At 46.1% G+C, this 25,051-nt stretch overlaps 1 protein-coding gene and 1 pseudogene across 2 annotated transcripts; one reads left to right on the top strand and one right to left on the bottom strand.

The window, feature by feature from the left end:
* The first annotated feature begins 7,164 nt into the window (after positions 1–7,164).
* Positions 7,165–10,720, top strand: BCL2L10 (BCL2 like 10). Of its 2 annotated transcripts, none has more exons than XM_523079.8 (2): positions 7,165–7,737; positions 10,009–10,720. In XM_523079.8, exons 1-2 carry the CDS (start codon positions 7,249–7,251, stop codon positions 10,132–10,134), a joined length of 615 nt encoding a protein of 204 aa, XP_523079.2. In that variant the 5' UTR covers positions 7,165–7,248; the 3' UTR covers positions 10,135–10,720. The 2 variants fall into 2 exon arrangements, with proteins under 2 accessions (XP_523079.2, XP_016783741.1); XM_016928252.4 differs by having other exon boundaries at positions 7,165–7,806; positions 10,008–10,275.
* A 13,474-nt stretch (positions 10,721–24,194) lies between these two features.
* On the bottom strand, positions 24,195–24,690 carry LOC467684 (small ribosomal subunit protein uS15-like; annotated as a pseudogene).
* Between the last annotated feature and the right edge of the window lie 361 nt (positions 24,691–25,051).

Below are 25,051 nucleotides of genomic sequence, written 5' to 3'. Positions count from 1 at the left end.
TTGCCACTGCCCTCTTCCCGCCCTTCTACCTCCTTTGCACCCTTCTCTAGATTATAAGTGGTTTAAAACAGCACAGGGTTGTAAGGGCCTTTGTGTCCCGGGCTCTCGTAGTTGCCAGGCCAGCTGGCTGAAAGGTGGCACCACCGATACTGGGACTCCTCTGTGAGTTAGAGGGATGCCTTGGTGACATAAGAGGGCTGGCCTTCGTTCACACCCACCTCTGTCACGGTCACAGAATATATGATAATATCTGAGTTTTTCTCAGCCTCAGTTTCCCCATTTGTAACGGGATGGGACTAAAATATGTAAAGTGCCTACCTCAGCCTTTAGCACATCTTCAGGAAGGGTTAGTTCCCAGCTTCTCCCTGTGTCCTCCTCAGTCCCCTTCCTATTTGCCCCCCTCCCTTCTCCCTCCACCTATCTTCCCTCTTTCTCTTCCCTTCCCCTCCTCCTTCCTCTCTCCTCCCTCTCTCCCATTTCCCCCTCCCTCCCTCCCATTTCCTCCTCCTCCCTCCCTCCCATCTCCTCCTCCCTCCCATCTCCTCCTCCCTCCCATCTCCTCCCCCTCCCATCTCCTCCTCCCTCCCATCTCCTCCTCCCTCCCATCTCCTCCTCCCTTCCTCCCGTCACCCTCCTCCCTCCCTCTCATCACCTCCTCCCTCCCTCCCATCGCCTCCTCTCTCCTTCCTATCTCCTCTTTCCTCTTCTCTGCCCCCTCCCCCTCTCCTCATTCATCCGGACTCCTTTTTCTAACCCTTCTCAATCTTCCCCCATTCCTCATCTCCTCTTCCTCTCTCTCCCTGTTCCACCTCTCTCCTGGTCTCCTTCCTTCCCCTTCTGCTCTTCCTCCCTCCCTCCTCCTCCCTTCCCATTCCCCTTCCCCCAGCTCTTCCTTTTCTCCCCATCTCCCCATTCTCCTTCCCCCAGCTCTTTCTTTTCTCCCCATCTCCTCCCCATCCATAGGCAGCCCCCACTCATATAGCAAATTGGTAATTCTCATCAGTTAGAGCTTCGTCTGGGCTAGTGGTTCTCAAACTTTTTGGTCTTAGGATCTCTGTACACTTTTTTTTTTTTTTTTTTTTTTTTACATGGAGTTTTGCTCTTGTTGCCCAGGCTGGAGTGCAGTGGCGCGATCTCGGGCTCACTTCAACCTCCGCCTCCTGGGTTCAAGCGATTCTCCTGCCTCAGCCTCCCGAGTAGCTGGGATTACAAGGCATGCACCACCACGCCCGGCTAATTTCGTATTTTTAGTAGAGACCAGGTTTCTCCATGTTGGTCACACTGGTCTCGAACTCCCGACCTCAGGTGATCCTCCCGCCTTGGCCTCCCAAAGTGCTGGGATTACAGGTGTGAGCCACCATGCCCAGCCTACACCCTTAAAAGTTATTGAGGACCCCAAATAACTTGCTCATTGTGGATTGTATCTATCCATATTTATTGTATTAGAAATTAAGACTGAGAAAAAGTTATAAAACAAAAGAATACAGATGCACACGTTCCATTAGCCATCAAGGTGATCTTTCACCCATGCCAGTAGTCTCTGGAAAATTCCTGAGAGGATGAAAATAAAAAAATCACCCATACAAAAAGAAAAAAGTGTCAATATTATTATGAAAATAGTTTTGACCTTGAGGACCCCCTGAAAGGGTCTCAGGGACCCTCAGGGGCCCTGGATCTTGCTTTGAGAACAGCTGATCTGGGCTAATGAGCCCTTTTCCAGCCCCTCTGTGTGAGACCTCCCAGAAGCCACTAAGGGCCTTGGAAGAGCTTGGCAAAGAAAGAGGTGACAGGATGATTGAGGAGAGCCACCCTAGGGAAAGCCTTCAGAGGAGGCTTTGGGACAGCCCCGGTCGGTGGAGGAAGTCCCAGAGAGGCAGTCGGAAGGGCTAGGGACCAGCTGAGGCCTGTGACCTGGAAATCCTTTCAAAAGAGGACACCTGGAAGCCTGGGGAAAGCACAGTGGGTGGGGTAGAAGACTGGGGCTGAGGCCCAGGCCATTCCCAAGCCTGGAAGAGCTGATTGAGTGGGGATTTGTAGATCTTCATTTCCCAAACTTGCCTGCTGAGAAGAATCGTCCCACCCATGGCAGGTTCCTGCACTGCGCCTTCAGGGCCCTGCCCTGAGATCTGGACTGGGTGGGCCTGAGGTAGGCCAGGAAATCTGAGCCGGAGGCCCACTGGGGAGGCCGCGAGTGAATCTTGTCTCTGTGGATCCTTTGTAAGGATTGCCATGCTAAACCACTTGCCCTCTCATCCGTGACCGGAGACAATTGGGTCACTCTTCCAGACATACCACAGACTCCTGCTTCTAGACAGGACTTGGCTGGAGCCAGGCTGGCCTTCAGGGTTGGTCAGTCTCCACAGGGGACTCTGGCCTCCTGTGGGCTGCCACAGGGCCAACCCCAGTGAAAGAAATGAAATGACTGAATATGTTCATGTCATTAGAAAAAGGATGCAGCAGGGGGTGGGGAGGAGTTGGTTAATGAAATCAAATTTGCAGCAAGATAGGAGTCTAGTGTTTGGCGGCACTGTAGGGTGACTATCACTAACAATAATTTACTGTGTATTTTCAAGTAGCTAGAAGAGAGAATTTTGAATGTTCCTGTCAACCTAAATAACAAAGACAGGCTCTCTAAAGATATTTAATCAAAAGTAGGGCATTGCAACAGGAATATGTGTGCTGTAGTAAACTGTGTGCATATTCCAGGAGGTAAAGAAAAACAAAGGTGGCTGGGCACGGTGGCTCATGCCTGTAATCCCAGGACTTTGGGAGGCCGAGGCGGGCGGATCACGAAGTCAGGAGATTGAGACCATCCTGGCTAACACGGTGAAACCCTGTCTCTACTAAAAAATAATATATATATATATAAATTAGCTGGGCGTGGTGGCAGGCGCCTGTAGTCCCAGCTGCTCGGGAGGCTGGGGCAGGAGAATGGCATGAACCCAGGAGGTAGAGCTTGCAGTGAGCCGAGATGGCACCACTGCACTCCAGCCTGGGCGACAGAGCGAGACTCTGACTCAAAAAAACAAAGAAAAAAAAAAAAGAAAAAAAAAGGTTTTTAAAGGAAAAAATGAGGGGGATTACATAATGGTTTTGAAATAATTATCCTTGGCTACAAATATCAATAACAAAGGTCACACCAGTCCGAGGTTGGACAGGCAGTTGCTAGGCAGATGTCTTTGCAGAAGGAATTTTTGTGTGAGGTTGCAGCAGCCTATGTGCAAGGTTGTAATTTTTGCAGAATCTTTTGTGATCATTTTTGGTATTAGGCATACAAGCATGAGAATCCCCTCTTCATGGCCTCCCCAGCTCTATTTGTCATGGTTTGTTTTTTTAAAACACTAGTGACTCTATTTGAATTCTAACAACTTTCACATTCCCAACACAAATAAATGATAGACATTTAAGGGATTAATATGCTAATTACCCCGATCATTACACATTGTATACATGTATCAAAATAACACACTGTACCCCATAAATATGTACAATTATGTGTCAATTAAAGATCATTATTTTTAAAAATAGGACCAGAAAAAAAGATGCAGACCCTCTAGTAAGGAGATGGGATCAGGAGTGATTCCATGGTTAATTTAACCCATATAAACAACTAATCGTAAGTATGGTATGAGCGTTTATGTAAAGACTGTGACAACAGGAAATGTCTGTCTTTGAACCCAAGGTTATCTAAGCAGCACACCAATGGTGAGAGATTAACTTTGTCAGAAACCAGGAACCATGAAGCAGAGGTCACTGTTTCCAACCTGTGTGTTTTCCACGGTAATTGGCAGCCTCCCCAAGGGAAATTAAAACATATGTCCACACAGAAATTTGAATGCAAATGTTCATAGCAGCATTACTCATAATAGCCCAAAGCTGAAACAGCCCCAATGTTCCACAGTGGATGAATCGATGAACAAAATATGGTGCATCCACAGAATGGAATACAAAGAAAGAAAGCGTGGACACATGCTGCAACATGGATGAACCTTGAAAATATTGTGCCAGGGGAAAGAAACCAGAGACAAAGAGCCACATGTTGTAGGATTCCATGTATATGAAAGGTCCTAATAAGCAAACTCATAAAGACGAAAAGCAGATTAGTGGTCACTTAGGGCTAGGGTGAGGAGTGACGGTTAGTGGGCACTGAGTTTCTCCGGGGGGAACTGAATTAGATAGTGGTGGTGATTGCACAATTCTGTGAATAGACTAAAAACCACTGGACTGTAAGAGGGTTAATTTTTTGGTATATGAATTACATCTCAATAAAGCTGTTACTTAAAACGTGGAAAAAATAATAAGCAGTCACTAGCTATTCTCAATAAAACAGAAACCACATAGGTAAGACCAATATTGTCACATTTTGGTTTTGGCTGATAATGGGGCAAGTGAGCATAGTCACCGTTGCCAGAGGATTTACCATTTACAAATAAAAGTTTCTGTGGAATGACAACCATTTACTATGTGCCAGGTACTGTGCTAAGCACTTTGTATATACCGATTCATGTAATCCTTGTGACAGCCCCGTGATGCCCCATTTTTAGATGGGGAGATTGAGGTTAGGAGAGTTGAATAACTTGCCCATAGCTGCACAGCTTCCAAGTTGCAGAGACAGGATTTTCACCGAGTCTTATTACAAACTGCCTCATATTGTGTGGACTGGAAATTCTATGTTGAGGTTAATTTATTCATTTGTTGTTTAGTTCTTTTCATCATTGTTGAGTTGCCAATGGCAGTTCCAGAGGATTTATCATTTACCCCAAAGCTACTGCAAATCTAAGAAGAAACAATGTTCTTGCTGCTAAAGTTTAATGTACAAAAAGGTAAAATCATGACTGTCTTGCAAATAAAACATGAACATGTATCCAAGCTTTTAACTCACTGATTAATAAGGAAACCAGTAAGATGTCAAAACCAGTTCAAATGGGAATTTGATGTACAGAAATTTATATTCTAACAACATTTATTTAGTTCACTGTAACAAATCATTTGCTTTGGCAGATTAGGCACTCAGCAGAAGCACCAGCCAGCTCAGCCTTTGGAGGGAGAATTCCATGTTGTTGGACCCATACATATCCTCTGTCCCTGCTGCCAAGAGCTCTTTGTTCATCGGCCCGTTGAGCAGACACCACAGCAGCTGCATAGAGAGGCTGGCTGACAGCCACAGAGCATGTAATTCTGTCCATCTGATTCAGGGTCTTCTCTGCAGTGGATGCCCTTTGGTGGGCATTCAGGTGAGATGCAAATATCTTCAGTCTGCCCATTCGGAGGGATTCAGCCACATACCTCTTTCCAAGATTTTCTTGTCACCAATCTTCCAGTCCTGTTCTTTTTAAGGCCCTGACCATCCAGCTAAACCATCAGCGACTGTCCATGAATCAATTTAGGTCTGTATTCTGGCCATCTCTCACTCCAGACATAGTGGACAGCCTTGAATTTCTGCTCACTGGAAGGATTCTCCTTCACCACTGCCCTTCACAGTCACCCCTGAGTGAGTGTGAGTGAATGCTGCAGCTGTTCTCTTTCATGTGGTACCAGCACATCATATAGACCCATCTGTAATCCAGGCTGGAGGTTTTTCTCCCTCAGTCAACTGGACATAGGCAGCATCCCAAGAAGCCATAGGTGTAGAATGAGGGAGAGGAGGCAAAGCAACAGGAGTTGATGTTGGAAGAGTCTGAGCCGCCTGCTCATACAATTTACTTATACCTTCTGAACCTGCCTGGGCTGTTTCTAATACGCCATTTCCATTTGATGATAGGTGGCTGCTGTATACGTTCAATTTTATGGCTACGTAGGTCAGATGACATCCAGTTCATGATGGGAGCTCAAGCTTCATGGTCAGGCATTCTGCCTCTATCAAGGCCTAGTAGCAAGGCAGAACCTGCTTCTCAGAAGGAGAGTAGTTATCTTCAGAAGAGGTTCTAGATTTACTTTAGAATTCTAGAGGTCTGTACTCTCTCCTGTTAGTGCTTGCCAGAGGCTCCATACAGCATCCCTGTTGGACAAAGTCCCACTGGATCTGTTGGATCACAGGACCCAAGTGGTCGGGCAGCTTTACTGCAGCCCGAACCTTCTGCAGAGTCTTCTCTTATTCTGCTCCTCAATCCACCAGCCTGTCAATTGGGTTGAAATAGCACAAACACAGTATATGTTGCCTTCAAAGTCCAAAATGGCTTACTGTTCCAGGTGTGTCCCCCCAAAATTCATATGTTGAAATCCTAACCCCCAGTGTGATGGTATTCAGAGATGAGGCCTTTGGGAGGTATTAGATCACAAAGGTGGAGCCCTCATGAATGAGATTATTGTCCTTATAAAAGAGACCCGGGAAAGCTACTTCACACCTACTGCAATGTGAGGACACAGCAAGAAGCCTGCTATCTATGAACCAGGAAGCAGGTCCTTACAAGACACAGAACCTGCCAGGGCCTCAACCTTGGACTTTTTAGCCAACAAAACTGTGAGAAATAAATGCCTTTATTTATAAGCCACCCAGTCTATGGCATTCTGCTATAGCAGCCTGGACAGACTAAGACAGCTGCCAAGTGCCGTGCCTCTTTTGTAGTGATGCAAGATGCAGCAACTCATCTTTCACCCTGGGAGGGCTATTTCAACATGCTCCAGACCCCCGAACCCCCAGAAATATCACTGCTAGTATCCATTCTGCATCAGTCTGGATCCAATCAGGAGAAAGAAGCCACGGAGTAATATGAACTGAGAAAGTTTAATATAAATATTAGATGGCCGGGCGCGGTGGCTCACGCCTATAATCCCAGCACTTCGGGAGGCAGAGGCGGGCGGATCACGAGGTCAGGAGATCGAGACCATCCTGGCTAACACGGTGAAACCCCGTTTCCACTAAACAATCCAAAAAAATTAGCCAGGTATGGTGGCGGGCGCCTGTAGTCCCAGCTACTCGGGAGGCTGAGGCAGGAGAACGGTGTGAACCTGGGAGGCGGAGCTTGCAGTGAACCGAGATCGCGCCACTGGAGCTAAATAACCCAGTCTCACAGTGCATCTGATTGCTACACGAACACGTGCACACCACCAGGCCTTGCCTTGGGGACTGGAACAGGTGCAGGTGGGATTCCCATCAAAGGCTCTTCTCTCAATCCTGAAAAACAATATACCGGGGGCCGGGGGCCGGGGGCCGGGGGCCGGGGCGGGGCACGGCAGCCCTACCCTGGGGGAGGCGCGGCCGGGCCAAGAAAACCAGCGAAGGCCCGGCCCCCCAGCAGAGGCCGGACCATGGTTGACCAGTGGCGTGAGCGCACCACCATGGCCGACCCGCTGCGGGAGCGCACCGAGCGGTTGCTGGCCGACTACCTGGGGTACTGCGCCCGGGAACCCGGCACCCCCGAGCCGACGCCGTCCACGCCCGAGGCCGCCGTGCTGCGCTCCGCGGCCGCCAGGTTACGGCAGATCCACCGGTCCTTCTTCTCCGCCTACCTCGGCTACCCCGGGAACCGCTTCGAGCTGGTGGCGCTGATGGCGGATTCCGTGCTCTCCGACAGCCCCGGCCCCACCTGGGGCAGAGTGGTGACGCTCGTGACCTTCGCAGGGACGCTGCTGGAGAGAGGGCCGCTGGTGACCACCCGGTGGAAGAAGTGGGGCTTCCAGCCGCGGCTAAATGAGCAGGAGGGCGACGTCGCCCGGGACTGCCAGCGCCTGGTGGCCTTGCTGAGCTCGCGGCTCGTGGGGCAGCACCGCGCCTGGCTGCAGGCTCAGGGCGGCTGGGTGAGCACGCGGCGGACACCGGGACACGGGGCGGGACGGGCAGCCGGGAAGCGCCCACGAGGCTGGCACGATGAGGAACCCACCGCGCCAGGCCCCCGGAACGAGGTTTCGTGAAAGCAGAAAGGCTCGTTTCAGCGGGCCTGGAACGTTCGCTGTGAAGTCTGGGGTTTCTCCTCCCCTGGCAGAAAGGCCGGCAGAAATCGGCCTTGTTACACGGCTATGAACCGTTCCGAAGCAGCTGCGCAGGCTTAGGTCTGCTCACTTGGAGCTTGCCCTGGCCTTAGCCGTCGGGGACTTTTAGGGGGGCACCCACGTTAGGTCTGAACGTTTTGCTCCTATAGAAATCCCCAACCAATGAAGTCAGCAATGGCGGGGCCCCGGCCAGGTGGGGTGTTTTTCTCCTTCGCCTATTAAATGTGCCTTTGGAGAGACTCAGACCCATTGATCACAACCCCCTACGCCTCTCAGCCTGGCCAGAGAGGTTGTGGAGTGTGCTGGTCGCCCAGTGGTGGCGCTGACCCAAGGTTCCTTAACTTCTAGTCCTCTGCACCCAGTCCTCGGTGAGAACGTTCTAGGCCCCTGGCTTTCAGCTGCAAGCCTTCATCTCTGTGGTCAAGGTTAGAGGGACAGGCCCTTGCCCTGCAGCTGATGATCAAGGAAAGCCACCTGGTGATGAGCCCACCGCATGCCTCTGGGGCTCTGAGCTAGACCCCATTTCTTTCCCCACCACCTTACTGGCGTTGATTCAATGACTGAAGTGGCCCATGTTATCGGATACCTATAGCCAAACTATTAAAACCAGCAAGTTTTTTGATCCGAAATGTAGCCTCCTGGGGGCAGTTTCCATTTAGACCTTTTTCTTTTTTTCTTTGAGGCGGAGTCTCGCTCTGTGGCCAGGCTGGAGTGCAGTGGTGGATCCCAGCTCACTGCAACCTCTGCCTCCCGGGTTCAAGGATTCTCCTGTCTCAGTCTCCGGAGTAGCTGGGACTACAGGCACGCCCCACCAAGCCTGGCTAAGAGTGTGTGTGTGTGTGTGTGTGTGTGTGTGTGTGTGTGTGTGTGTGTGTGTTTTCAGCAGAGATGGGCTTTCACCATGTTGGCCAAGATCTCGATCTCTTGACCTCGTGATCTGTCTGCCTCAGCCTCCCAAAGTGCTGGGATTACAGACGTGAGCCACCTCACCTGGCCCCCATTTAGACTTTCTATAGTGACAAGTTGGGTTCTATCTGAGAAGGGAAAGGGAGTGGGAGGTGTGTTAGCAGGAACTCCTGCCTTGTTCATAATGTTAGTGTTGGTCTTCAACCCTCTGGGCCGGTGAACTCCCTTCAGCTGCGTGCCTAAGAGCCTCACCTGAGCCCTGTCTCAATACGGCATCTGGCCCCTCCGGGCTCTCTGTACCTGAAGAAGAGATTAGAATTGGAAAGGGGTCGTTGAAGCCTTTTTCTTTTTGTTTTTGGCTAATCACTGTTGATGAAAGAATAATCTCTTAACACCAAGGAGCTGAAATTCTTGGCTGGGTGCAGTGGCTCGCACCTGTAATCCCAGCACTTTGGGAGGCCAAGGCAGGTGGATCACCTGAGGCCAGGAGTTCAAGACTAGACTGACCAACATGGTGAAACCCCCTCTCTACTGAAAATACAAAATTAGCCAAGCACGGTGGCAGGTGCATGTAATCCCAGCTACTAGGGAGGCTGAGCCAGGAGAATCGCTTGAACCCAGGAGGTGGAGATTGCAGTGAGTTGAGATCTTGCCATTGCACTCCAGCCTGGGCACCAAGAGCGAAACTGTGTCTCAAAAAAAAAAAGCTGAAATTCTCAAATTGGGTAATCATAGTTCACCCTTGTCTCTGCCCATTGCAGTTAAAATGCCACAGCCTGGAGTTCAATTCCCTTCCTAAATGGGGTTGGTGCTTGCTGTAGTGTCAGGTGATAACTTTTCAATCTAGTGACTTGACAGTTTCCCAAAGGGCATCTCTTCTTGGCTCAGAAAAGAGCATAATAAGCTACCTTCCTCTTGGTTTTGAGTCAAGATATGAGTGTTCCTGCACCAAGTGACAAAGTTAAATGCTTGCTTCTGTTCACTCCGTTAGACTTACCAATCCTCACTCCTCAGGGGCTCCTCGTTACTGGATGTGTATTGGTCAGAATTTCCTTTCCTTTTACTTTTTAAATCCAAACTTTACTTTGCTGTTTAATCTGGAAGTTCCTGCGTGTTTTGAGTGAGGTTCTCAGCATCATGAGGCAATCTAACTTTTCTCTCTCCCCCCTGTAGGATGGCTTTTGTCACTTCTTCAGGACCCCCTTTCCGCTGGCTTTTTGGAGAAAACAGCTGGTCCAGGCTTTTCTGTCATGCTTGTTAACAACAGCCTTCATTTATCTCTGGACACGATTATTATGAGTTTTAAAACTTTTAACCCGCTTCTACCTGCCCAACTGTGACCAAGTAAATGACAGATGTGTGAGAACAAGAACTGAGGGAAAGCACCTTCCCCCACCCCAGACGTTTTTACCTGAATGCATACAAGGAGTCCTGAGGTGGTGATTTGGCCAGTGTTTTAACTTGTGACAAGTACTCAGGTGTGAGGACAAGAATGCAAATGGCTCTTCCTTGAGTGAAAGAAATGGGGAGTCTAGAGCCTCTTTATGCCAAAGAACCGCAGAAGAAACTGCATTCCATTAAATGGGAAATACAGTGCTATTTGCTAAAACTTGGATAAGAGTGCGAACCTCTCATCTTTCCACAACTTCATGTGCTGCTGACTAATTTTAAACATGGCCACAGCTGGGGCAAAATAATCCCCAAAGTAGAAAAAGTCTCAGTTTAACAAAGAATGTAATGTTAAAATCACTTATAAGGAATTCTTTGAAACCAAATCCTTTGAAATCTAATTCCTGGGACTTCTATTTTTTTATAGTTAACATACTAATTTCTTCAATAAATTGTTAACTGCAAAGTTTTAATAAATTTGTACCTTTAAAAAAAACTTAGTTGTCTTTCCTAATTCAATAAGCGTTCATTCTTAGGAGTAAGTAGAATTGATGACAATTTGTTTTTATTGTCTCCTTAAATATACATGTAACGGTGCTTGACTTTTTTTTTCCCCAACACTTAACGCACAAGCTCAAAGTCCTTCCTTCCTCTCCCACTTCCATTCTGCAAACTGTCACCCACCTGCAAGGTGGTTGACAGCATGATTCCCTGCAGGCCTTCCCGCTCATTATTGTACTTGAATTTTATAAAACTTAACTGGACCTGCTCTTTTGACTTAATCTTATGAGGTCTTTCTCTCCAGAACATGCAGCTCTGCCTCACTGTTTGGAGTGTTGCAGTGCATTCTTATCACAGGATATGCTAATTTAATTACCTTTCCACCGCTGTGTATTTCAGGGTGTTTCTCCTTTGGGGGCTACTAGAAACATTGCATGTAATTTTTTGTGCATAGCCTTGCACACATATGATTACATTGGTAAAAGAATCCTAGAATGAGAATATAGAGAATTTAGTCCCAATGGATGTGTATTAAAATTTGGCTACTCCCAAGTTATTACTCAAAATAGGCTCGACCAGTCCAAACTTACATCAGGGCATAAGAGTGCTTAGTTCTTCACTCTTGGCAGTGTTGGATTTTTTTTTTTTTTTTAACTTGCTCTGTTGCCCAGGCTGGAGTGCAGTGGCAAGATCTCAGCTCACCGCAACCTCTACCTCCCGGGTTCAAGTGATTCTTGTGCCTCAGTCTCCCGAGTAGTTGGGATTACAGATGCCGGCCGCCATGCCCAGCTAATTTTTGCATCTTTAGTAGAGATGGGGTTTCACCACGTTGGCCAAGCTGGTCTCAAACTCCTGACCTCAAGTGATCTGACCCCCTCAGCTTCCCAAAGAGCTGGAATTACAGGTGTGAGCCACCGTGCCTGGCTAGATCGTTCTAAATGTTTGCCTTTATGGCTTCAGGGTTTGGGGCCTTCTTGAGGAAGCTCCTTATTCCAAGAGTATAAAAAGTATACTATGTCCTTTGTCATGAATCCATTCTAAATTTATTTTAGTGTAATATGAAGTAGGGCTCATTTCTTGAAGAGCTGGGGTAGATATTTCAGCATTATTCATTGACAGTCCTTTTTTCCCCTGCTGATTTGAATACATGCTGTATTCTGTTCTATTATCTTTTCATCTACTAATAGCACTGTCTCAACTGCTATGTGTTCCCAGTACATTTGAATATCTGATGGGATAAGTCTAATCCCTTCCCCTCTTCTTCAGAAAAATCCTTGGCTCTTTTAGTAGTGTAAGGTGAATTTTTAAAAAAATCAGCTTATAAAAAATCCCTTCAGGGGCCCAGCTCAGTGGCCTGGAATCCCAGCACTTTGAGGGGCTGAGGCGGGCGGATCACTTGAGGTCAAGAGTTCAAGACCAGCCTGGCCAAAATGGCAGAACCCCATCTCTACTAAAAATACAAAAATTAGCCAGGCGTGATGGCATGCGCCTGTGATCCCAGCTACTCCAGAGGCTGAGGAAGGAGGATTGCTTGAACCTGGGAGGTGGAGGTTGCAGTGAGCCAAGATTGCACCACTGCACCCCAGCCTGGGCGACAGAGCAAGATTCCGTCTCAAAGAATCCATTCAGGCCATGTGTGGTGGTTCACACCTATAATCCTAGCACTTTCGGAGTCCAAGGCAGTGGGATCACTTGAGCCCAGGAGTTTGAGACCAGACTGGGCAACACAGTGAAACTGTCTTTAGAAAAAAAAATTTTAAACTAGCCAGTCTGGTCTGAAGAAAAAAACAGAATAAAGGAGGAACAAAAACCCAAAAATTAGCCAGGCATGGTGCACGCCTGTAGTCCCAGCTACTGAGGAGGCTAAGGCGGGAGAATTGTTTGAGCCCAGGAGGTTGAGGTTGCAGTGAGCCGAGATCACACCATGGCACTCCAGACTAGGTGACAGAATGAAAGTGGATCAATTTGGAAATATATAGTATCTTTACAGTATTGTCTTCCCTATTTTTGTTGTGTTGTTGTGTTTTGTTTTTTGAGACGGAGTTTCACCATGTTGCCCAGGCTGGTCTTGAGCTCCTGAGCTCAAGCGATCCACCTGCCTTGGCCTCCCAAAGTGCTGGAATTACAGGCATGAGCCACCACACCCGGCCTAATATTGCCTACCCTTCTAAGAACATAAACTCTTGCTCCATTTATTCACGTCTCTTACGGTTTTCTCTGTATAGGTTCTATTTAGATGTTTTCCAGCTCTTTGGCTTCTGTCGTTATTGGGAATGGACTCTGTAGAGGATGTCTGTCTTCCCCAAAGCCATGTCCTCTTGTGATGACAGCTCAGTTTTCCTGTGGGAACCTACCCATCCTCTGTTCTTAGACCATGTGGCTCTGGTGGGGTTGACTCACTTCATTCCACCCAAGATAGGGACTATGACCCAGATCTGGCCTAGAGAGCCGACCCCTAAGCAAAGCTGGCAGGAGTTGATGTTAGAGTTGCTGTAAACACTATCGGGTGACACTTCTTTTCCACTGGAGTATGGAGGGAACCTGCCTGGGGGAGAACACCGCACAGGAGAGAGTCTAAAATTCGGAGGCGGGATGGGGTGTGGAGAAACAGTTCTGGTGACATTACTTAAATCTCACAATTTGGCTGTGCCTAAAGCTACTTGGGACTCAGATTTCCTTTTCTGCTTTGTTGTTGAAAGTGAAACTCAATTCAGTCCCAAATCCGATTATCAATTTTTTCCTATTACATTTATTATTCGGTTATGGATGCCATAAAAAGAAACTTAATGTAGATTCTAAACTGGCTATTTTGAACTACCATTAGTTCTGTTTCTTTTTCAACACAAACTTTCTTTTTCTTAGATAATTGCATAGGTTCATGAAGGGTAGTGATAACGTTCTCTATCTACCAGGAATTCCCTCAGTTGCTGGTCTATTGATGGTCACCTTTTCTTCTGGCATTCTTTTTTACTTTAGCATTTGAAGAGGAAGAAGACATGGAAGCCTGGCCCAGACCACAGTTCAACCTAGACTCCCTCTAGACATACGTGGGTTTATCCTGCAGCAAGAACCCATCTCCTAACGGTGTGCTGAGCTGATGGCACAGTGGTGAGGCCTGCCAGGGTCAGGGAATGGTTTTGACTAGAATGGCTGCAAGAGGGAGTTATTTTTCTGACGTGATAATCACGTCATTGTTTTCTGGCATGTGGATGCTTGTTCCACAAGCTAAATATGCTTGGCTCATAAGAGGAAGGATGATGAGCATGATGCAATGCTGATTGCTAGGACAATTTCAATTCTCTCAAGATACAGATTCTTAAACCCTGAGATACCATTACCCATCAGCCTGGGAATCACAGGTCTGTCCACTTCAATAGCAATTCTCAAGGGGTGGCAGTCGTGAAGTCTTGGAGACTTTTGGCCTGATACATGACCATTTGTCTACTTTGAAAACTTATCTTCTCTCAAGTTTTTCCTGCATTCCTGGCTTCTAGCACTTCCAGGTAAATGCTGTTTGCTTCACTCATTGTTTTTTTCCAGTTATACTTTCCCTATAACTTTGGAGTCCTTCTGGACCTGCCTCCCTCATCTCCCTGCTGTTTTTCCCCACAAGCACCTGATCATTCCCAGGACATATTCTTTTTCTTTGTTAATCAAAATGTCTTCCATTCTCCCTCTAGTATCCTCGGTGTTCAAATAGTTACTAATGATCTTAGTAATGACCTTCGTTATCGTTAATGGCCCACAGGTGCACAAAATCACATTAATCCTTAGTTCATAACATTCCCAATTGCTTTATGCATGCATGCTTTTTTAAAATTTTTATTTATTTATTTATTGAAATGGAGTCTCGCTCTGTCTCCCAAGCTGGCGTGCAGTGGCGCGATCTCAGCTCACTGCAACCTCCACCTCTCAGGTTCAAGTGATTCTCTCACCTCAGCCTCCCGAGTAGCTGGGATTACAGGTGTGCATCCCCACGCCTGGCTCACTTTTTGTATTTTTAGCAGAAACAGGGTTTCACCATGTTGGCCAGGCTGGTCTCAAACTCCTGACCTCAGGTGATCCACCCACCTTGGCCTCCCAAAGTGCTGGGAGTACAGGTGTGAGCCACCGTGCCCGGCTCAAGCTTCCCAATTTTAAGTCCTGTAATGGTGACCCCCAATTTTCAGATATAGTTCAAATTGATGAAATTAATTCACAAGGGCCTATGTGATCAGCATTTTATTCAACTGTTTTTTCTTTATTCTAAAAAAAAAAAAAGGGATACATGTGCAGACTGTGCAGGCTTGTTACATAGGTATACGTGTGCATGGTGGTTTGCTGCCCCTATTGACCCATCCTCTAAGTTTCCTCCCCTCAACTCTCACCCTTATTCAAATTTCTGGTCTTACATCCTGCTATGCACAAACCACCCCACCACACGCTGTGCCTTCTCCGCCTCCAGGCTGGGAGGTGGAGGTTGCAGTGAGCCAAGATTGCACAACTGCACTCCAGCCTGGGTGACAGAGCAAGATTCCGTCTCTTCCCTGCTTTCATCTGCCCTTCTACCTACTGCATTAGTTTTGCAGCTGAATCCTGCTTGCTATTCAAGTCTTCTCTTCTAGAAGTCCCCTTGGGAGGACCCTGTCCTGCACAACATCCTGTACTGTGTGCTCATTCATGGCTCAGACTGTGGCTCTTGACTTGTCTCACCCCGTGTGAACCATAATGTACTTGAGGGCAGGACTGTGTCCTACTTACAGCATTTGTATACCCAGTGCCTAGCAGTGTCTGGTTTGGGATGGAGGAAGGGACCTATGGAAGGAATCTGAGCACCAGTACTGATTATACACTCCCAGGCTGGGTGAGGTGGCTTATGCCTGTAATCCTAGCACTTTGGGAGGCCGAGGCAGGAGGATCATTTGAGCCCCAGGGGTTTGATTGAGACCACCCTGGGCAACATAGTGAAACCGCATCTCTACCAAAAAAAAAAAAAAAAAGAAAAAAGAAAAAGAAAAATTAGCTGGGTGGCCAGGCGTGGTGGTTCATGCCTATAATCCTAGCACTTTGGGAGGCCGAGCAAGATGGATCACTTGTGCTCAGGAATTTGAGACCAGCCTGGGCAACATGGTAAAACCCTATCTTTACAAAAATTCAAAAATTAGCTGGGCATGGTGGTGCATGACTGTGGTCCCAGCTACTTGGGAGGCTGAGGTGGGAGGATTGCTAGAGCTCAGGAAGTTGAGGCTGCACTGAGCTGAGATCGTGCCACCGCCCTCCAGCCTGGGTGACAGAGGAGATCCTGTCTCAAAAAAAAAAAAAAAAAAGAATTCAGCTGGATGTGGTGGCACATACCTGCAGTCCCAGCTACTCAGGGGGCTGTACTTGAAGGATCACTTGAGCCCGAGGAGGTTGAGGCTGCAGTGAGCCGTGAGCACACTACAGCACTGCAGCCTGGGCAACAGAGTGAGACTCTGTCTCAAAAAAAAAAAAACAAAACATATACTCCCGTTTCAGCTTCTAAGCAAGTAGCTCTCTTGGGGCTGCTGTGGGCCCCTGTTCAGATGGTCACAGGAACATCCTTTCCTACTGATCATGCAGACCTGTCATGGGCTGGCCCTGATTTCTGAGCTGTCTTACTAATGGTTATGACTCGGCCTCACTCCTGTGACCCACTGCCAACATTTGCATTCTGCCTGGGAACACATCCTTTCTTTGTACAAAACTAACACCAGGATGGGAATCAAATCTACAGTCTGGGTTTCAGAATTAATTATTTAATTGATGGAGTTAAGGAGGTAAGAATAACATTAATACTGTTGACAACTACAAGTTCCCTGCCAGGCTGCAGTCCTGGGAGTGAGGTGAAGAAAGTGTTTAGGGCGGAAGGAATGATAACTATCCAGTTTAGTTGAGGGTCATGTAAGATAAGGACTGAGAAATAACCACTGGATTTAACAATGTGGAGGTCATTCATGATCTTAAGAAAAGCAATTTTGCTGGAATGGTAGCGGGGGAAAGCCTGAATGAAGTGGGTTCAAGAGAGTATGGGAGGAGAAAAATCAGAGTCAGCATGTAGAGAAACGATTTCAAGGATCATTATTATAAAAGGAAAGAAAGAATGTAATCACTGGAGAGGAAGTAAAATTGAGATGATTTTTAAAACCTTTTTTCATGTACATTTTCCAACATTCAAAAGAATAGAGAGAAAAATAAAATGAACCTACATGTACTCATTATGCAGTTTTTTGTTTGTTTGTTTTTTGAGACAGGGTCTCATTCTATTGCCCAGGCTGGAGTGCAGTGGCGCGATCTCAGCTCACTGCAACCTCCGCCTCCCAGGCTCAAGGGATTCTCGTGCCTCAGCATCCCGAGTAGCTGGGATTACAGGCTCCCACCACCATGCCCAGCTAATTTTTGTATTTTTTTGTAGAGACAAGGGTCTCATTTTGTTGCCCAGGCTGGCCTCAAACTCCTGGGCTCAAGTGATCCACCTGCCTTGGCCTCCTAAAGTGCTGGGATTACAGACGTAAGACACTGCCCCCAGCCAAGAGGGTTTTTTGTTTTGTTTTGTTTTCAGGGAGAATTAATAGCATGCATGAATGCAGATGGAACTGATGCAAGAGATGGAGCATTTGATGATGCAGGCAGGAGAGGAGAGGAGATCTAGTGCTGTGAGGAGGAGGAGCCTTGAAGGTTCATCCACAATAAGACGACAGAGGCCAAGTGCAGTTGACCCTTGAGCAACACAGGTTTGAATTGCATGGATCCACTTACAGGCAGATTTTTTCAACCAATTGCTGATGGAAAATATGGTATTCGAGGGATGTAAAACCTGAAAGGCTGATCTTTCGTCTACACTGGTTTCTGTAGGGCCCACTGTGGAACTTGAGTATGTCTGGTTGGGGTATTCTGGGGGGTCCTGGAACCCATCCCCTGCAAATACAGAGGGATAACTGCATATGGATACAGATGCAAGGTATTAGGAGATGTAGAAGAGAGAGGGTGTGGACGTTCTGTTCAGATGGTTTTCATTTTCTCTGTGAAATAAGAAGCAAAGTTCTCATCTGAGAGGCAGGCATTAGAGGTCTGAGGAGAAAAGAGGAACTGAGAGAGCAGGGGCTGAGTGCTAATTATCCACCACGCCATCCTTAAGATGAGGAAGAGGAGGGCAAGTCCATCAGCTTGGCCGCCATTAAAACACAGTACACAGGGAACATCTGGGGCATGTGGCGTGGAAGTGAAATCTCATCACCTCAGGGTTTGGGAATTTATCTTAACTTTGGACGTGATCTGAATGCCAAGTCACTGGAAATTTTATTTTTAAAGAATCAGCATTAATTAATGAGCCATTTCAAGGCCTAATGAGCTAGTCATTGCAAAGTTCTTTCCGGTGAGCATGAAAGGGGAGAAACTGCCTTTGCTCCTGTTTTATTCCTTGAGGTTCTGTTTTCTGATTTGAAAATTTGCAAAATCAGGTTGGGTGTGGTAGCTCACACCTGTAATCCCAGCACTTTCGGAGGCCGGGGCGGGCGGATCACGAGGTCAGGAGTTCGAGACCAGCCTGGCCAACGTGGCAAAACCCCGTCTCTACTAAAAATACAAAAGAAAAAAAATTTTTGCAAAATCAACATGGAATTTTTCTGAACTGTTTGTTTCATAGTTAATTGGAAATAAAAGATTATTCAAAGTATACATGATTTTTCCTGTTTCCCTCCTTTACCTTTATCTCTCCTCTGTATATTCCTGCCTCCTTTCATGAGGATCAGTACTTATGACGGTTAATTAATATTTATTCATCATTGACTCTATGCTGAGTTCTACTCATTTGAGGAAACTGAGACCCAGAGGTTGAGTAACTTGCCAGAAGACATGTAGTTGTCAAGAGGACAGTTCTTGAACCAAAATCATCTGATTTCCAAGACAATTGTTTTAGCCATGACACTGTTTTTTGCTTTTGTTTTTGTTTTTGAGACAGGATCTTGCTCTGTCACCTGGGCTGGAGTGCAATGGTAGGATCACGGCTCAATGCAGCCTCGACCTCTTGGGCTTAAGGAATCCTCCTGCTTTGGCCTCCTGAGTAGCTGGGACCACAGGCACAGCCACACCCAGCTAATTTTTTAATTTTTCTTTTGTAGAGACGAGGTCTCACTATATTGCCCAGGCTGGTTTCGAACCCCTGGGCTCAAGCAATCCTCCTGCCTCAGCTTCTCAAGATGCTGGGATTACAGGCATGAGTCACCACCTGGCCCTCAGCCATGACTCTGCGTCTGCCTGGTTCTTACCAAGAGGTTCCCCTCTGGGTTCCAGTCACGAGATGACATGCTGAAAGCAAACTAAGAAGACATGGCTGGCCTGCTGACCCTGCCTGCTCTCATCTCAGCCCTGATACTTTTTAACTGAATGACATTGGCCAAGTGTCATAAATTGTTTAATACAGTGGCTGCCTCAGCATCCATTTTCAGGCCTGACCTAAGTTGTCTGAAGCCCAGTCTCACTGTATCACCTCTGGTCTGGGTAACACTTCCCCTCCCTGAGTGGTTGTTTGTAATGCGGCCCATTTGTTCTTCATCCCACTGACCCATAACCCACACATCACACAGCTGCTGACCACGATCAAACCTAATGGCCAACACCAGACTCCTGTAAATAAGCCCCGCTTTGCACGTGTTCTTCTTGAATCAGCCAAGCCACACCCCCACGGGAAAGCCCCAGGACAAAGCTCCAGGCCCTCTTTCTCTTCTCTGGCTTCCGGTGGCCTCTGGACTCCCCCTCGGGCTCCCTCTGCTCGCCGGACCTCTCTGGGATGTGTAAGTAAGAGATTTCTTCTGTTCCTGCGTTTTGGTTTCGCCTCCTCCTTATGCCTCACCTGACTGACACCCTAGAACCTACCCTTCCCCCTGGCCACGGCTCTCCTGGAGAGTGGCTGGTTTCTGACCCCCTCCAAAGAGAGACCTCAAAACCAAATTAGAGAGACAGCTACATATATAAATCACAATACCACGTTATTTAACCTTCCTTAACTTCTGTAACCTCATCGGAAAAATAAATACCTATTAATATTTATCCCAGCACTTTGGGAGGCTGAGGCAGGTAGATCACGAGACCAAGAGATGGAGACCATCCTGGGCAACATGGTGAAACCCCATCCCTACAAAAAATACAAAAATTAGCTGGCGTGGTGGCGGGCACCTCTAGTCCCGGCTGCTCTGGAGGCTGAGGCAGAAGAATCGCTTGAACCCGGGTGGCGGAGGTTGCAGTGAGCCGAGATTGGGCCATTGCACTCCAGCCTGGAGACAGAGCAAGACTCCGTCTCAAAAAACAAAACAAAAACAAAAATTTATAACATGAGTTTGTCTTGAAATCCACAGCCAGGCCTATAACAAGTGCTAAATAAGTGTTACCTGAGACCATTGTTGTTCTTATCGCTCATCAGTTTTGGGCAAGAGACTTCCCGTCTCTGAATATCGCCTGCCTTGTTTGTAGAACGAGCCTCTAATACTCCCTTGATTCACCTGACAGAGTTTTGGGAATCGCTGTACAATGTAAGGTATGACCAGGGTGATCATGCGCCCTGGTTTTGCCCTGTTAGAATGATAACTATAAGGACACCCAAATTTCCCTTTTTCTGGTGGTCCTATGAACTCATATCTTCTTCTCTTACAATGATCACGTTTGTCCTGGTGAGCTGTTATAAGCTATCTGCCTGTTTATTTGTGGGTACAGTACAGAGACTTTTTACTTCTTGTCAGTGTTGCTTTCCTACAGAAAAAGATTAATTCTAAGAAATAAGCCATGCAAGAGTTAAAAACAAAAATCAAAGATGCTTTTTAGGGAGAGAGGTACATAATATTCAGGTCACCAGAGATGAAAAATGTAGCACACGAGCTCAGCGGTGCCCAGTTCCATACAGTAATCAGATAGGTAGAAATAGGCAAAAAGCGAGGACAAAGGAAAGGCTTTGGGTTGGGTTTTTGTTGTTTGTTTTTTTTTGAGACGGAGTCTCGCTCTGTCACCCAGGCTGGAGTGCAGTGGCGTGATCTCGGCTCACTGCAAGCTCCGCCTCCCGGGCTCACGCCTTTCTCCTGCCTCAGCCTCCCAAATAGCTGGGACCACAGGCGCCTGCCACCACGCCCGGCTAATTTTTTTTGTATTTTTAGTAGAGACGGGGTTTCACCGTGTTAGCCAGGATGGTCTCGATCTCCTGACCTCGTGATCCGCCCGCCTCGGCCTCCCAAAGTGCTGGGATTACAGGCGTAAGCCACCGCGCCAGGCCCCGGCTTTGGGGTTTTGAAGGGAGGGGCTTGGTCTAAAGTCCTCGGCTCTTATTCCACCCAGAGGTTCACCTGGGCTTGGGCAGCAGAGCAGATGGGCGCCCCTCTGCGTCTTCGTTTGAAAGGTCCACCTGGCAACAAATGGTCTTTACAGCACCAGGAAACCATTTTCTTGCTTTGTCTTCAAAGCTCATTTTGGAATTAACTGTTACCGATAGAAGAATGACTCAGGCTTTAATAGTTGACTTTGGAAGAGGAGGGTATCTGCGTCTTTAGACACCTTGCACACAAAACTTTTGGTCTTTAAAAATGCTCAGATTTTTGTACTTTGAGAGGTAAGACCCCTTCATTTCAATATGGTTGAAAGTTACATTTCTTTTTAAATCAAAATCATAAAGTTATCTGATTCCTCTGGGGAAAATGTACAAAGAGATCTGATAGTGTTCGGTAGTTGCGCAACCACTTACTTGGGTCTTTGGTCTTGAAGGTTTAAATTATCTGGACTTCAGCTTCCTCACAGTGGTTGTAAAGTTGAAATGCACTCATATGAAAACTACCAGCTGTCATTAGTATTTCAAAATGGGAAGAGACTGGATTTTATTTTAAGACACTTTAGGAAACAAGTGTTGGCCATTTCTATATTTGTGCTGTAACAAATACACCCAAATTCCCTAAAAAAATGGTTCTTCCTCACTCAAGTATCATTAAGTATATCTAATAATGTACTAGGCAGCATGATTATTAGCAGTTTAAAAAAATGAGTTGTCCTTTTATTCCTTATGTATTATTTATTGGATATTTTATTTAGATTTCTAAACATGGAGGATGATACGTTTAAAGGTGGTGTTCTTGTAACCAGTTGTAAAGCTACTTAGTTGAATGAAATTTGAATTTCATGGTTGTGTTTTATCTTTACCCACTTTTCTGTAAGAGGCCTCCACTGGCCAAATTTGGGACAATGTGAGCATCAAATAGATAATAGGAAAGGATTAGAACCCACTGATAGCACTGGCTCATGGTTTTGTTTTTTTAACTAATATAAATAAGTGAAAGAGGAAACCCTTTCTCCAAGGAGTCCTGGTTCCTTTTAGTGGCCAGTGGTATTAACAGCTGAGCTGCATTTTACTTTTATACATCTGTATTCATTTGACCTTAACATTTTTATTTTGTTAGCAAGATTACATTTAATGAGATAAAACTTAGTGTTTTGTCTTTATTATCATTTTTATCAGAAAATTACTTGTATCAAATTTGATAATAGGAAATCAACTATTCTTTTTTTGAATGTATTTGCAAATAATTGAATATGTGTTTTAAAGCTTTAGTTTAAAGCATAAGTAGTGCTCATTTTTTTCAGTTGGACTATATCTTGTCCTCCCTCTTTTCAAATTCTATTGAAAAGATCTATTACAGCTCAATAATCAATAGTAGCATTAACACACTGGAGTTGGGGGGGGGGTCCCATCAGCAATGTGGAATTTCCAGATTTAATGTCAATGGGAGTAAACTGACAATAGAACCCAGCTAGAGGGATCTCTAGCCCACTTCAGGCAATAAAAAGCACCTCTCAAAAAAGTGAAAGTTTTCTCTTACAAAATGATGGAACAATGCCAAGATGGGAAGCAGCAGTCCCCAGCAGTTGGCTGGGCCAATCTTCCACCCCACACATCTTAGCTCTAGCTATTAACTGACCCCAAGGATCACCAGATATTGAAAGAAAACTAATTGCATGGGAGAAGTAACAGACTCAGCAGAAAGAATACTCTCAAGGATGCATAATCAAAGAAGAAACTAGAATAAAACTCTAAAGGAAACATGGATATCTCAGATTTGGAAGAATCTCCAGCCATTTTTTAAAAAATTTCTGTCATTACAGTTCTTGGAAATCAAAAGTATTGCTGAAATAAATTTGTTGGGCATTATTTTTTTTCTTCTTTTTTTCTTTCCTTTTCTTTCTTTTTTTTTTTTTTTTTTTGAGACAGTCCTGCTCTGTCACCCAGGCTGGAGTGCAGAGGCACGATCTCAGCTCACTGCAACCTTCACCTCCCAGGTTCAAGTGATTCTCCTGCGTGCCACCATACCCAGCTAATTTTTGTATTTTTGGTAGAGATGGGGTTTCACTATGTTGGCTAGGCTGGTCTCAAACTCCTGATCTCAGGTGATCTACCCACTTCGGCCTCCCAAAGGGCTGGGATTACAGGCGTGAGCCACCACACCCAGCCTGGGCATTACTTTTATAACAACTTTTTATTAAAGTATATTTTGGCCAGGCGTGGTGGCTCACCCTTGCAATCCCAGCACTTTGGCGGGGCTGAGGCAGGTGGATCACCTGAGGTCAGGAGTTTGAGGGCAGCCCGGCCAACATGGTGAAACCCCACCTCTACTAAAAACACAAAAATTAGCTGGGCGTGGTGGCACGTACCTGTAATCCCAGCTACTCAGAAAGCTGAGGCAGGAGAATTGCTTGGATCTGGGAGGTGGAGGTTGCAGTGAGCCGAGATCATGCCACTGCACTCCATCCTGGGTGATAGAGCGAGACTCTGTCTCAAAAAGTAAAAATAAATAAAGTATCTTTTAAGGTGGTTTTTTCTTCCATGGTTTTTGCAATTTAAAAATTTAGATAAAATTTATATAACATAAAACCATTTTAAATTATACAACTCAATGATTTCTAATATATTAACAATGTTATCCAACCATCATCTTTAATTCCAGACACTTCTGTCATCTCATAAAGAAACCTCATACCCATTAGGAGTCACTCCCAATTTCTCCCTTCCCTCACCTCCTGGCAACCATTAACCTACTTTTTATCTCTATGGATTTGCCTATTCTGGACAATGCATATCAATAGAATCAGACAACACATGGCTTTTTGTGTCTGACTTTTTTCATTTAACATAGTGTTTTTATGGTTTGTCCACATTGTGGCGTATGTCTGTACTTGATTCTTTTTTTATGGCTGAGTAATACTCCACTATTTGAATATACCAAACTTTGTTTATCCATTCATCAGTTGATGAACATTTGGGTTGTTTCACTTTTTGGCTATTATGAACAATGCGGATATGAACTTTAGGCCTTTGTGTGGACATATTTTTAATTCCATCTAGCAGTGGAATTGCTGAGTCACATGGTAACTCTGTTTAATGTTTTGAGAAACTACTAACCTGTTTTTCACAGTGGCTACGTTATTGGTTTTTTTTGTTGTTGTTGTTAAGCAATCATTTTATTGCTTGAGTACATAGACAAATTTATGCTACCAGGGCAGAGGCTGTAGATGATTCATATTTCCAATTGGGAGGGAGGACTCGCTTGGTCTTGTAATATCGAGCCAAGTGGTGAATCCAGCTCTCTATCAGAATCAGATGGAATTTAGCATTCTTATCCTTTCTGTTCCTCTCAAGATGCTTTTGAACAGCAACTGCTTTCTTAATTAAATGGTAGAGATCTTCAGGGAGATCAGAAGCAAGTCCCTTAGACTTAAGATTTCTTAAGATTTTATTGCCTGTCACAAAACGTACTTGTGCGACACTATGTCAATCTCTCAGGATCACACCAATTTGTGAAGGAGTCAGGCCCTTCTTGGACACTTTGTAAATCTGCTCCTTCACGTCGTCAGATGTCAACTTCAGCCAAGTGGGGATGCTGTGGCGATAGGGCAAAGCCAACCGGGACAGGCCCTTCCCAGGAGCATGCATGCGACCCATGATGGCGGCAGTCAGGCAGTGAAGTGTGGCCACGTTATTAAATGTTCCCACCTGCAATGTAGAAGGGTTTCACCTCCTCCCGTGTTGAAACCTCAGGATTCTCAAGGAGAAAGGGAAAGGACTCACCAGGCAAGACCTGGAGAAGAAACACCTGTGCCTTTAAAATAGAGAGGACGGGTGACTTCTGGCCACTTGGCTTTCCTGACACCACACGGCCACCCACCCTCTCTTGCCAACACCACAGCTGAAGGGCAGGGCAGTCATCCTAGACTAGGTCAGAGGTCAGCTGCGCTCCATCCTCCCTCTGCCTCTTACACAGCCAAATGGTGCTGCTTCTAACCCTCATCACTCAGCTGCTTCTCA

This window comes from Pan troglodytes, chromosome 16 (assembly GCF_028858775.2).
Source record: "Pan troglodytes isolate AG18354 chromosome 16, NHGRI_mPanTro3-v2.0_pri, whole genome shotgun sequence".
Lineage (NCBI taxonomy): Eukaryota > Metazoa > Chordata > Mammalia > Primates > Hominidae > Pan > Pan troglodytes.
Note: the sequence above shows the minus strand (reverse complement) of the source record. Positions and strands in the feature narration are given on the sequence as shown.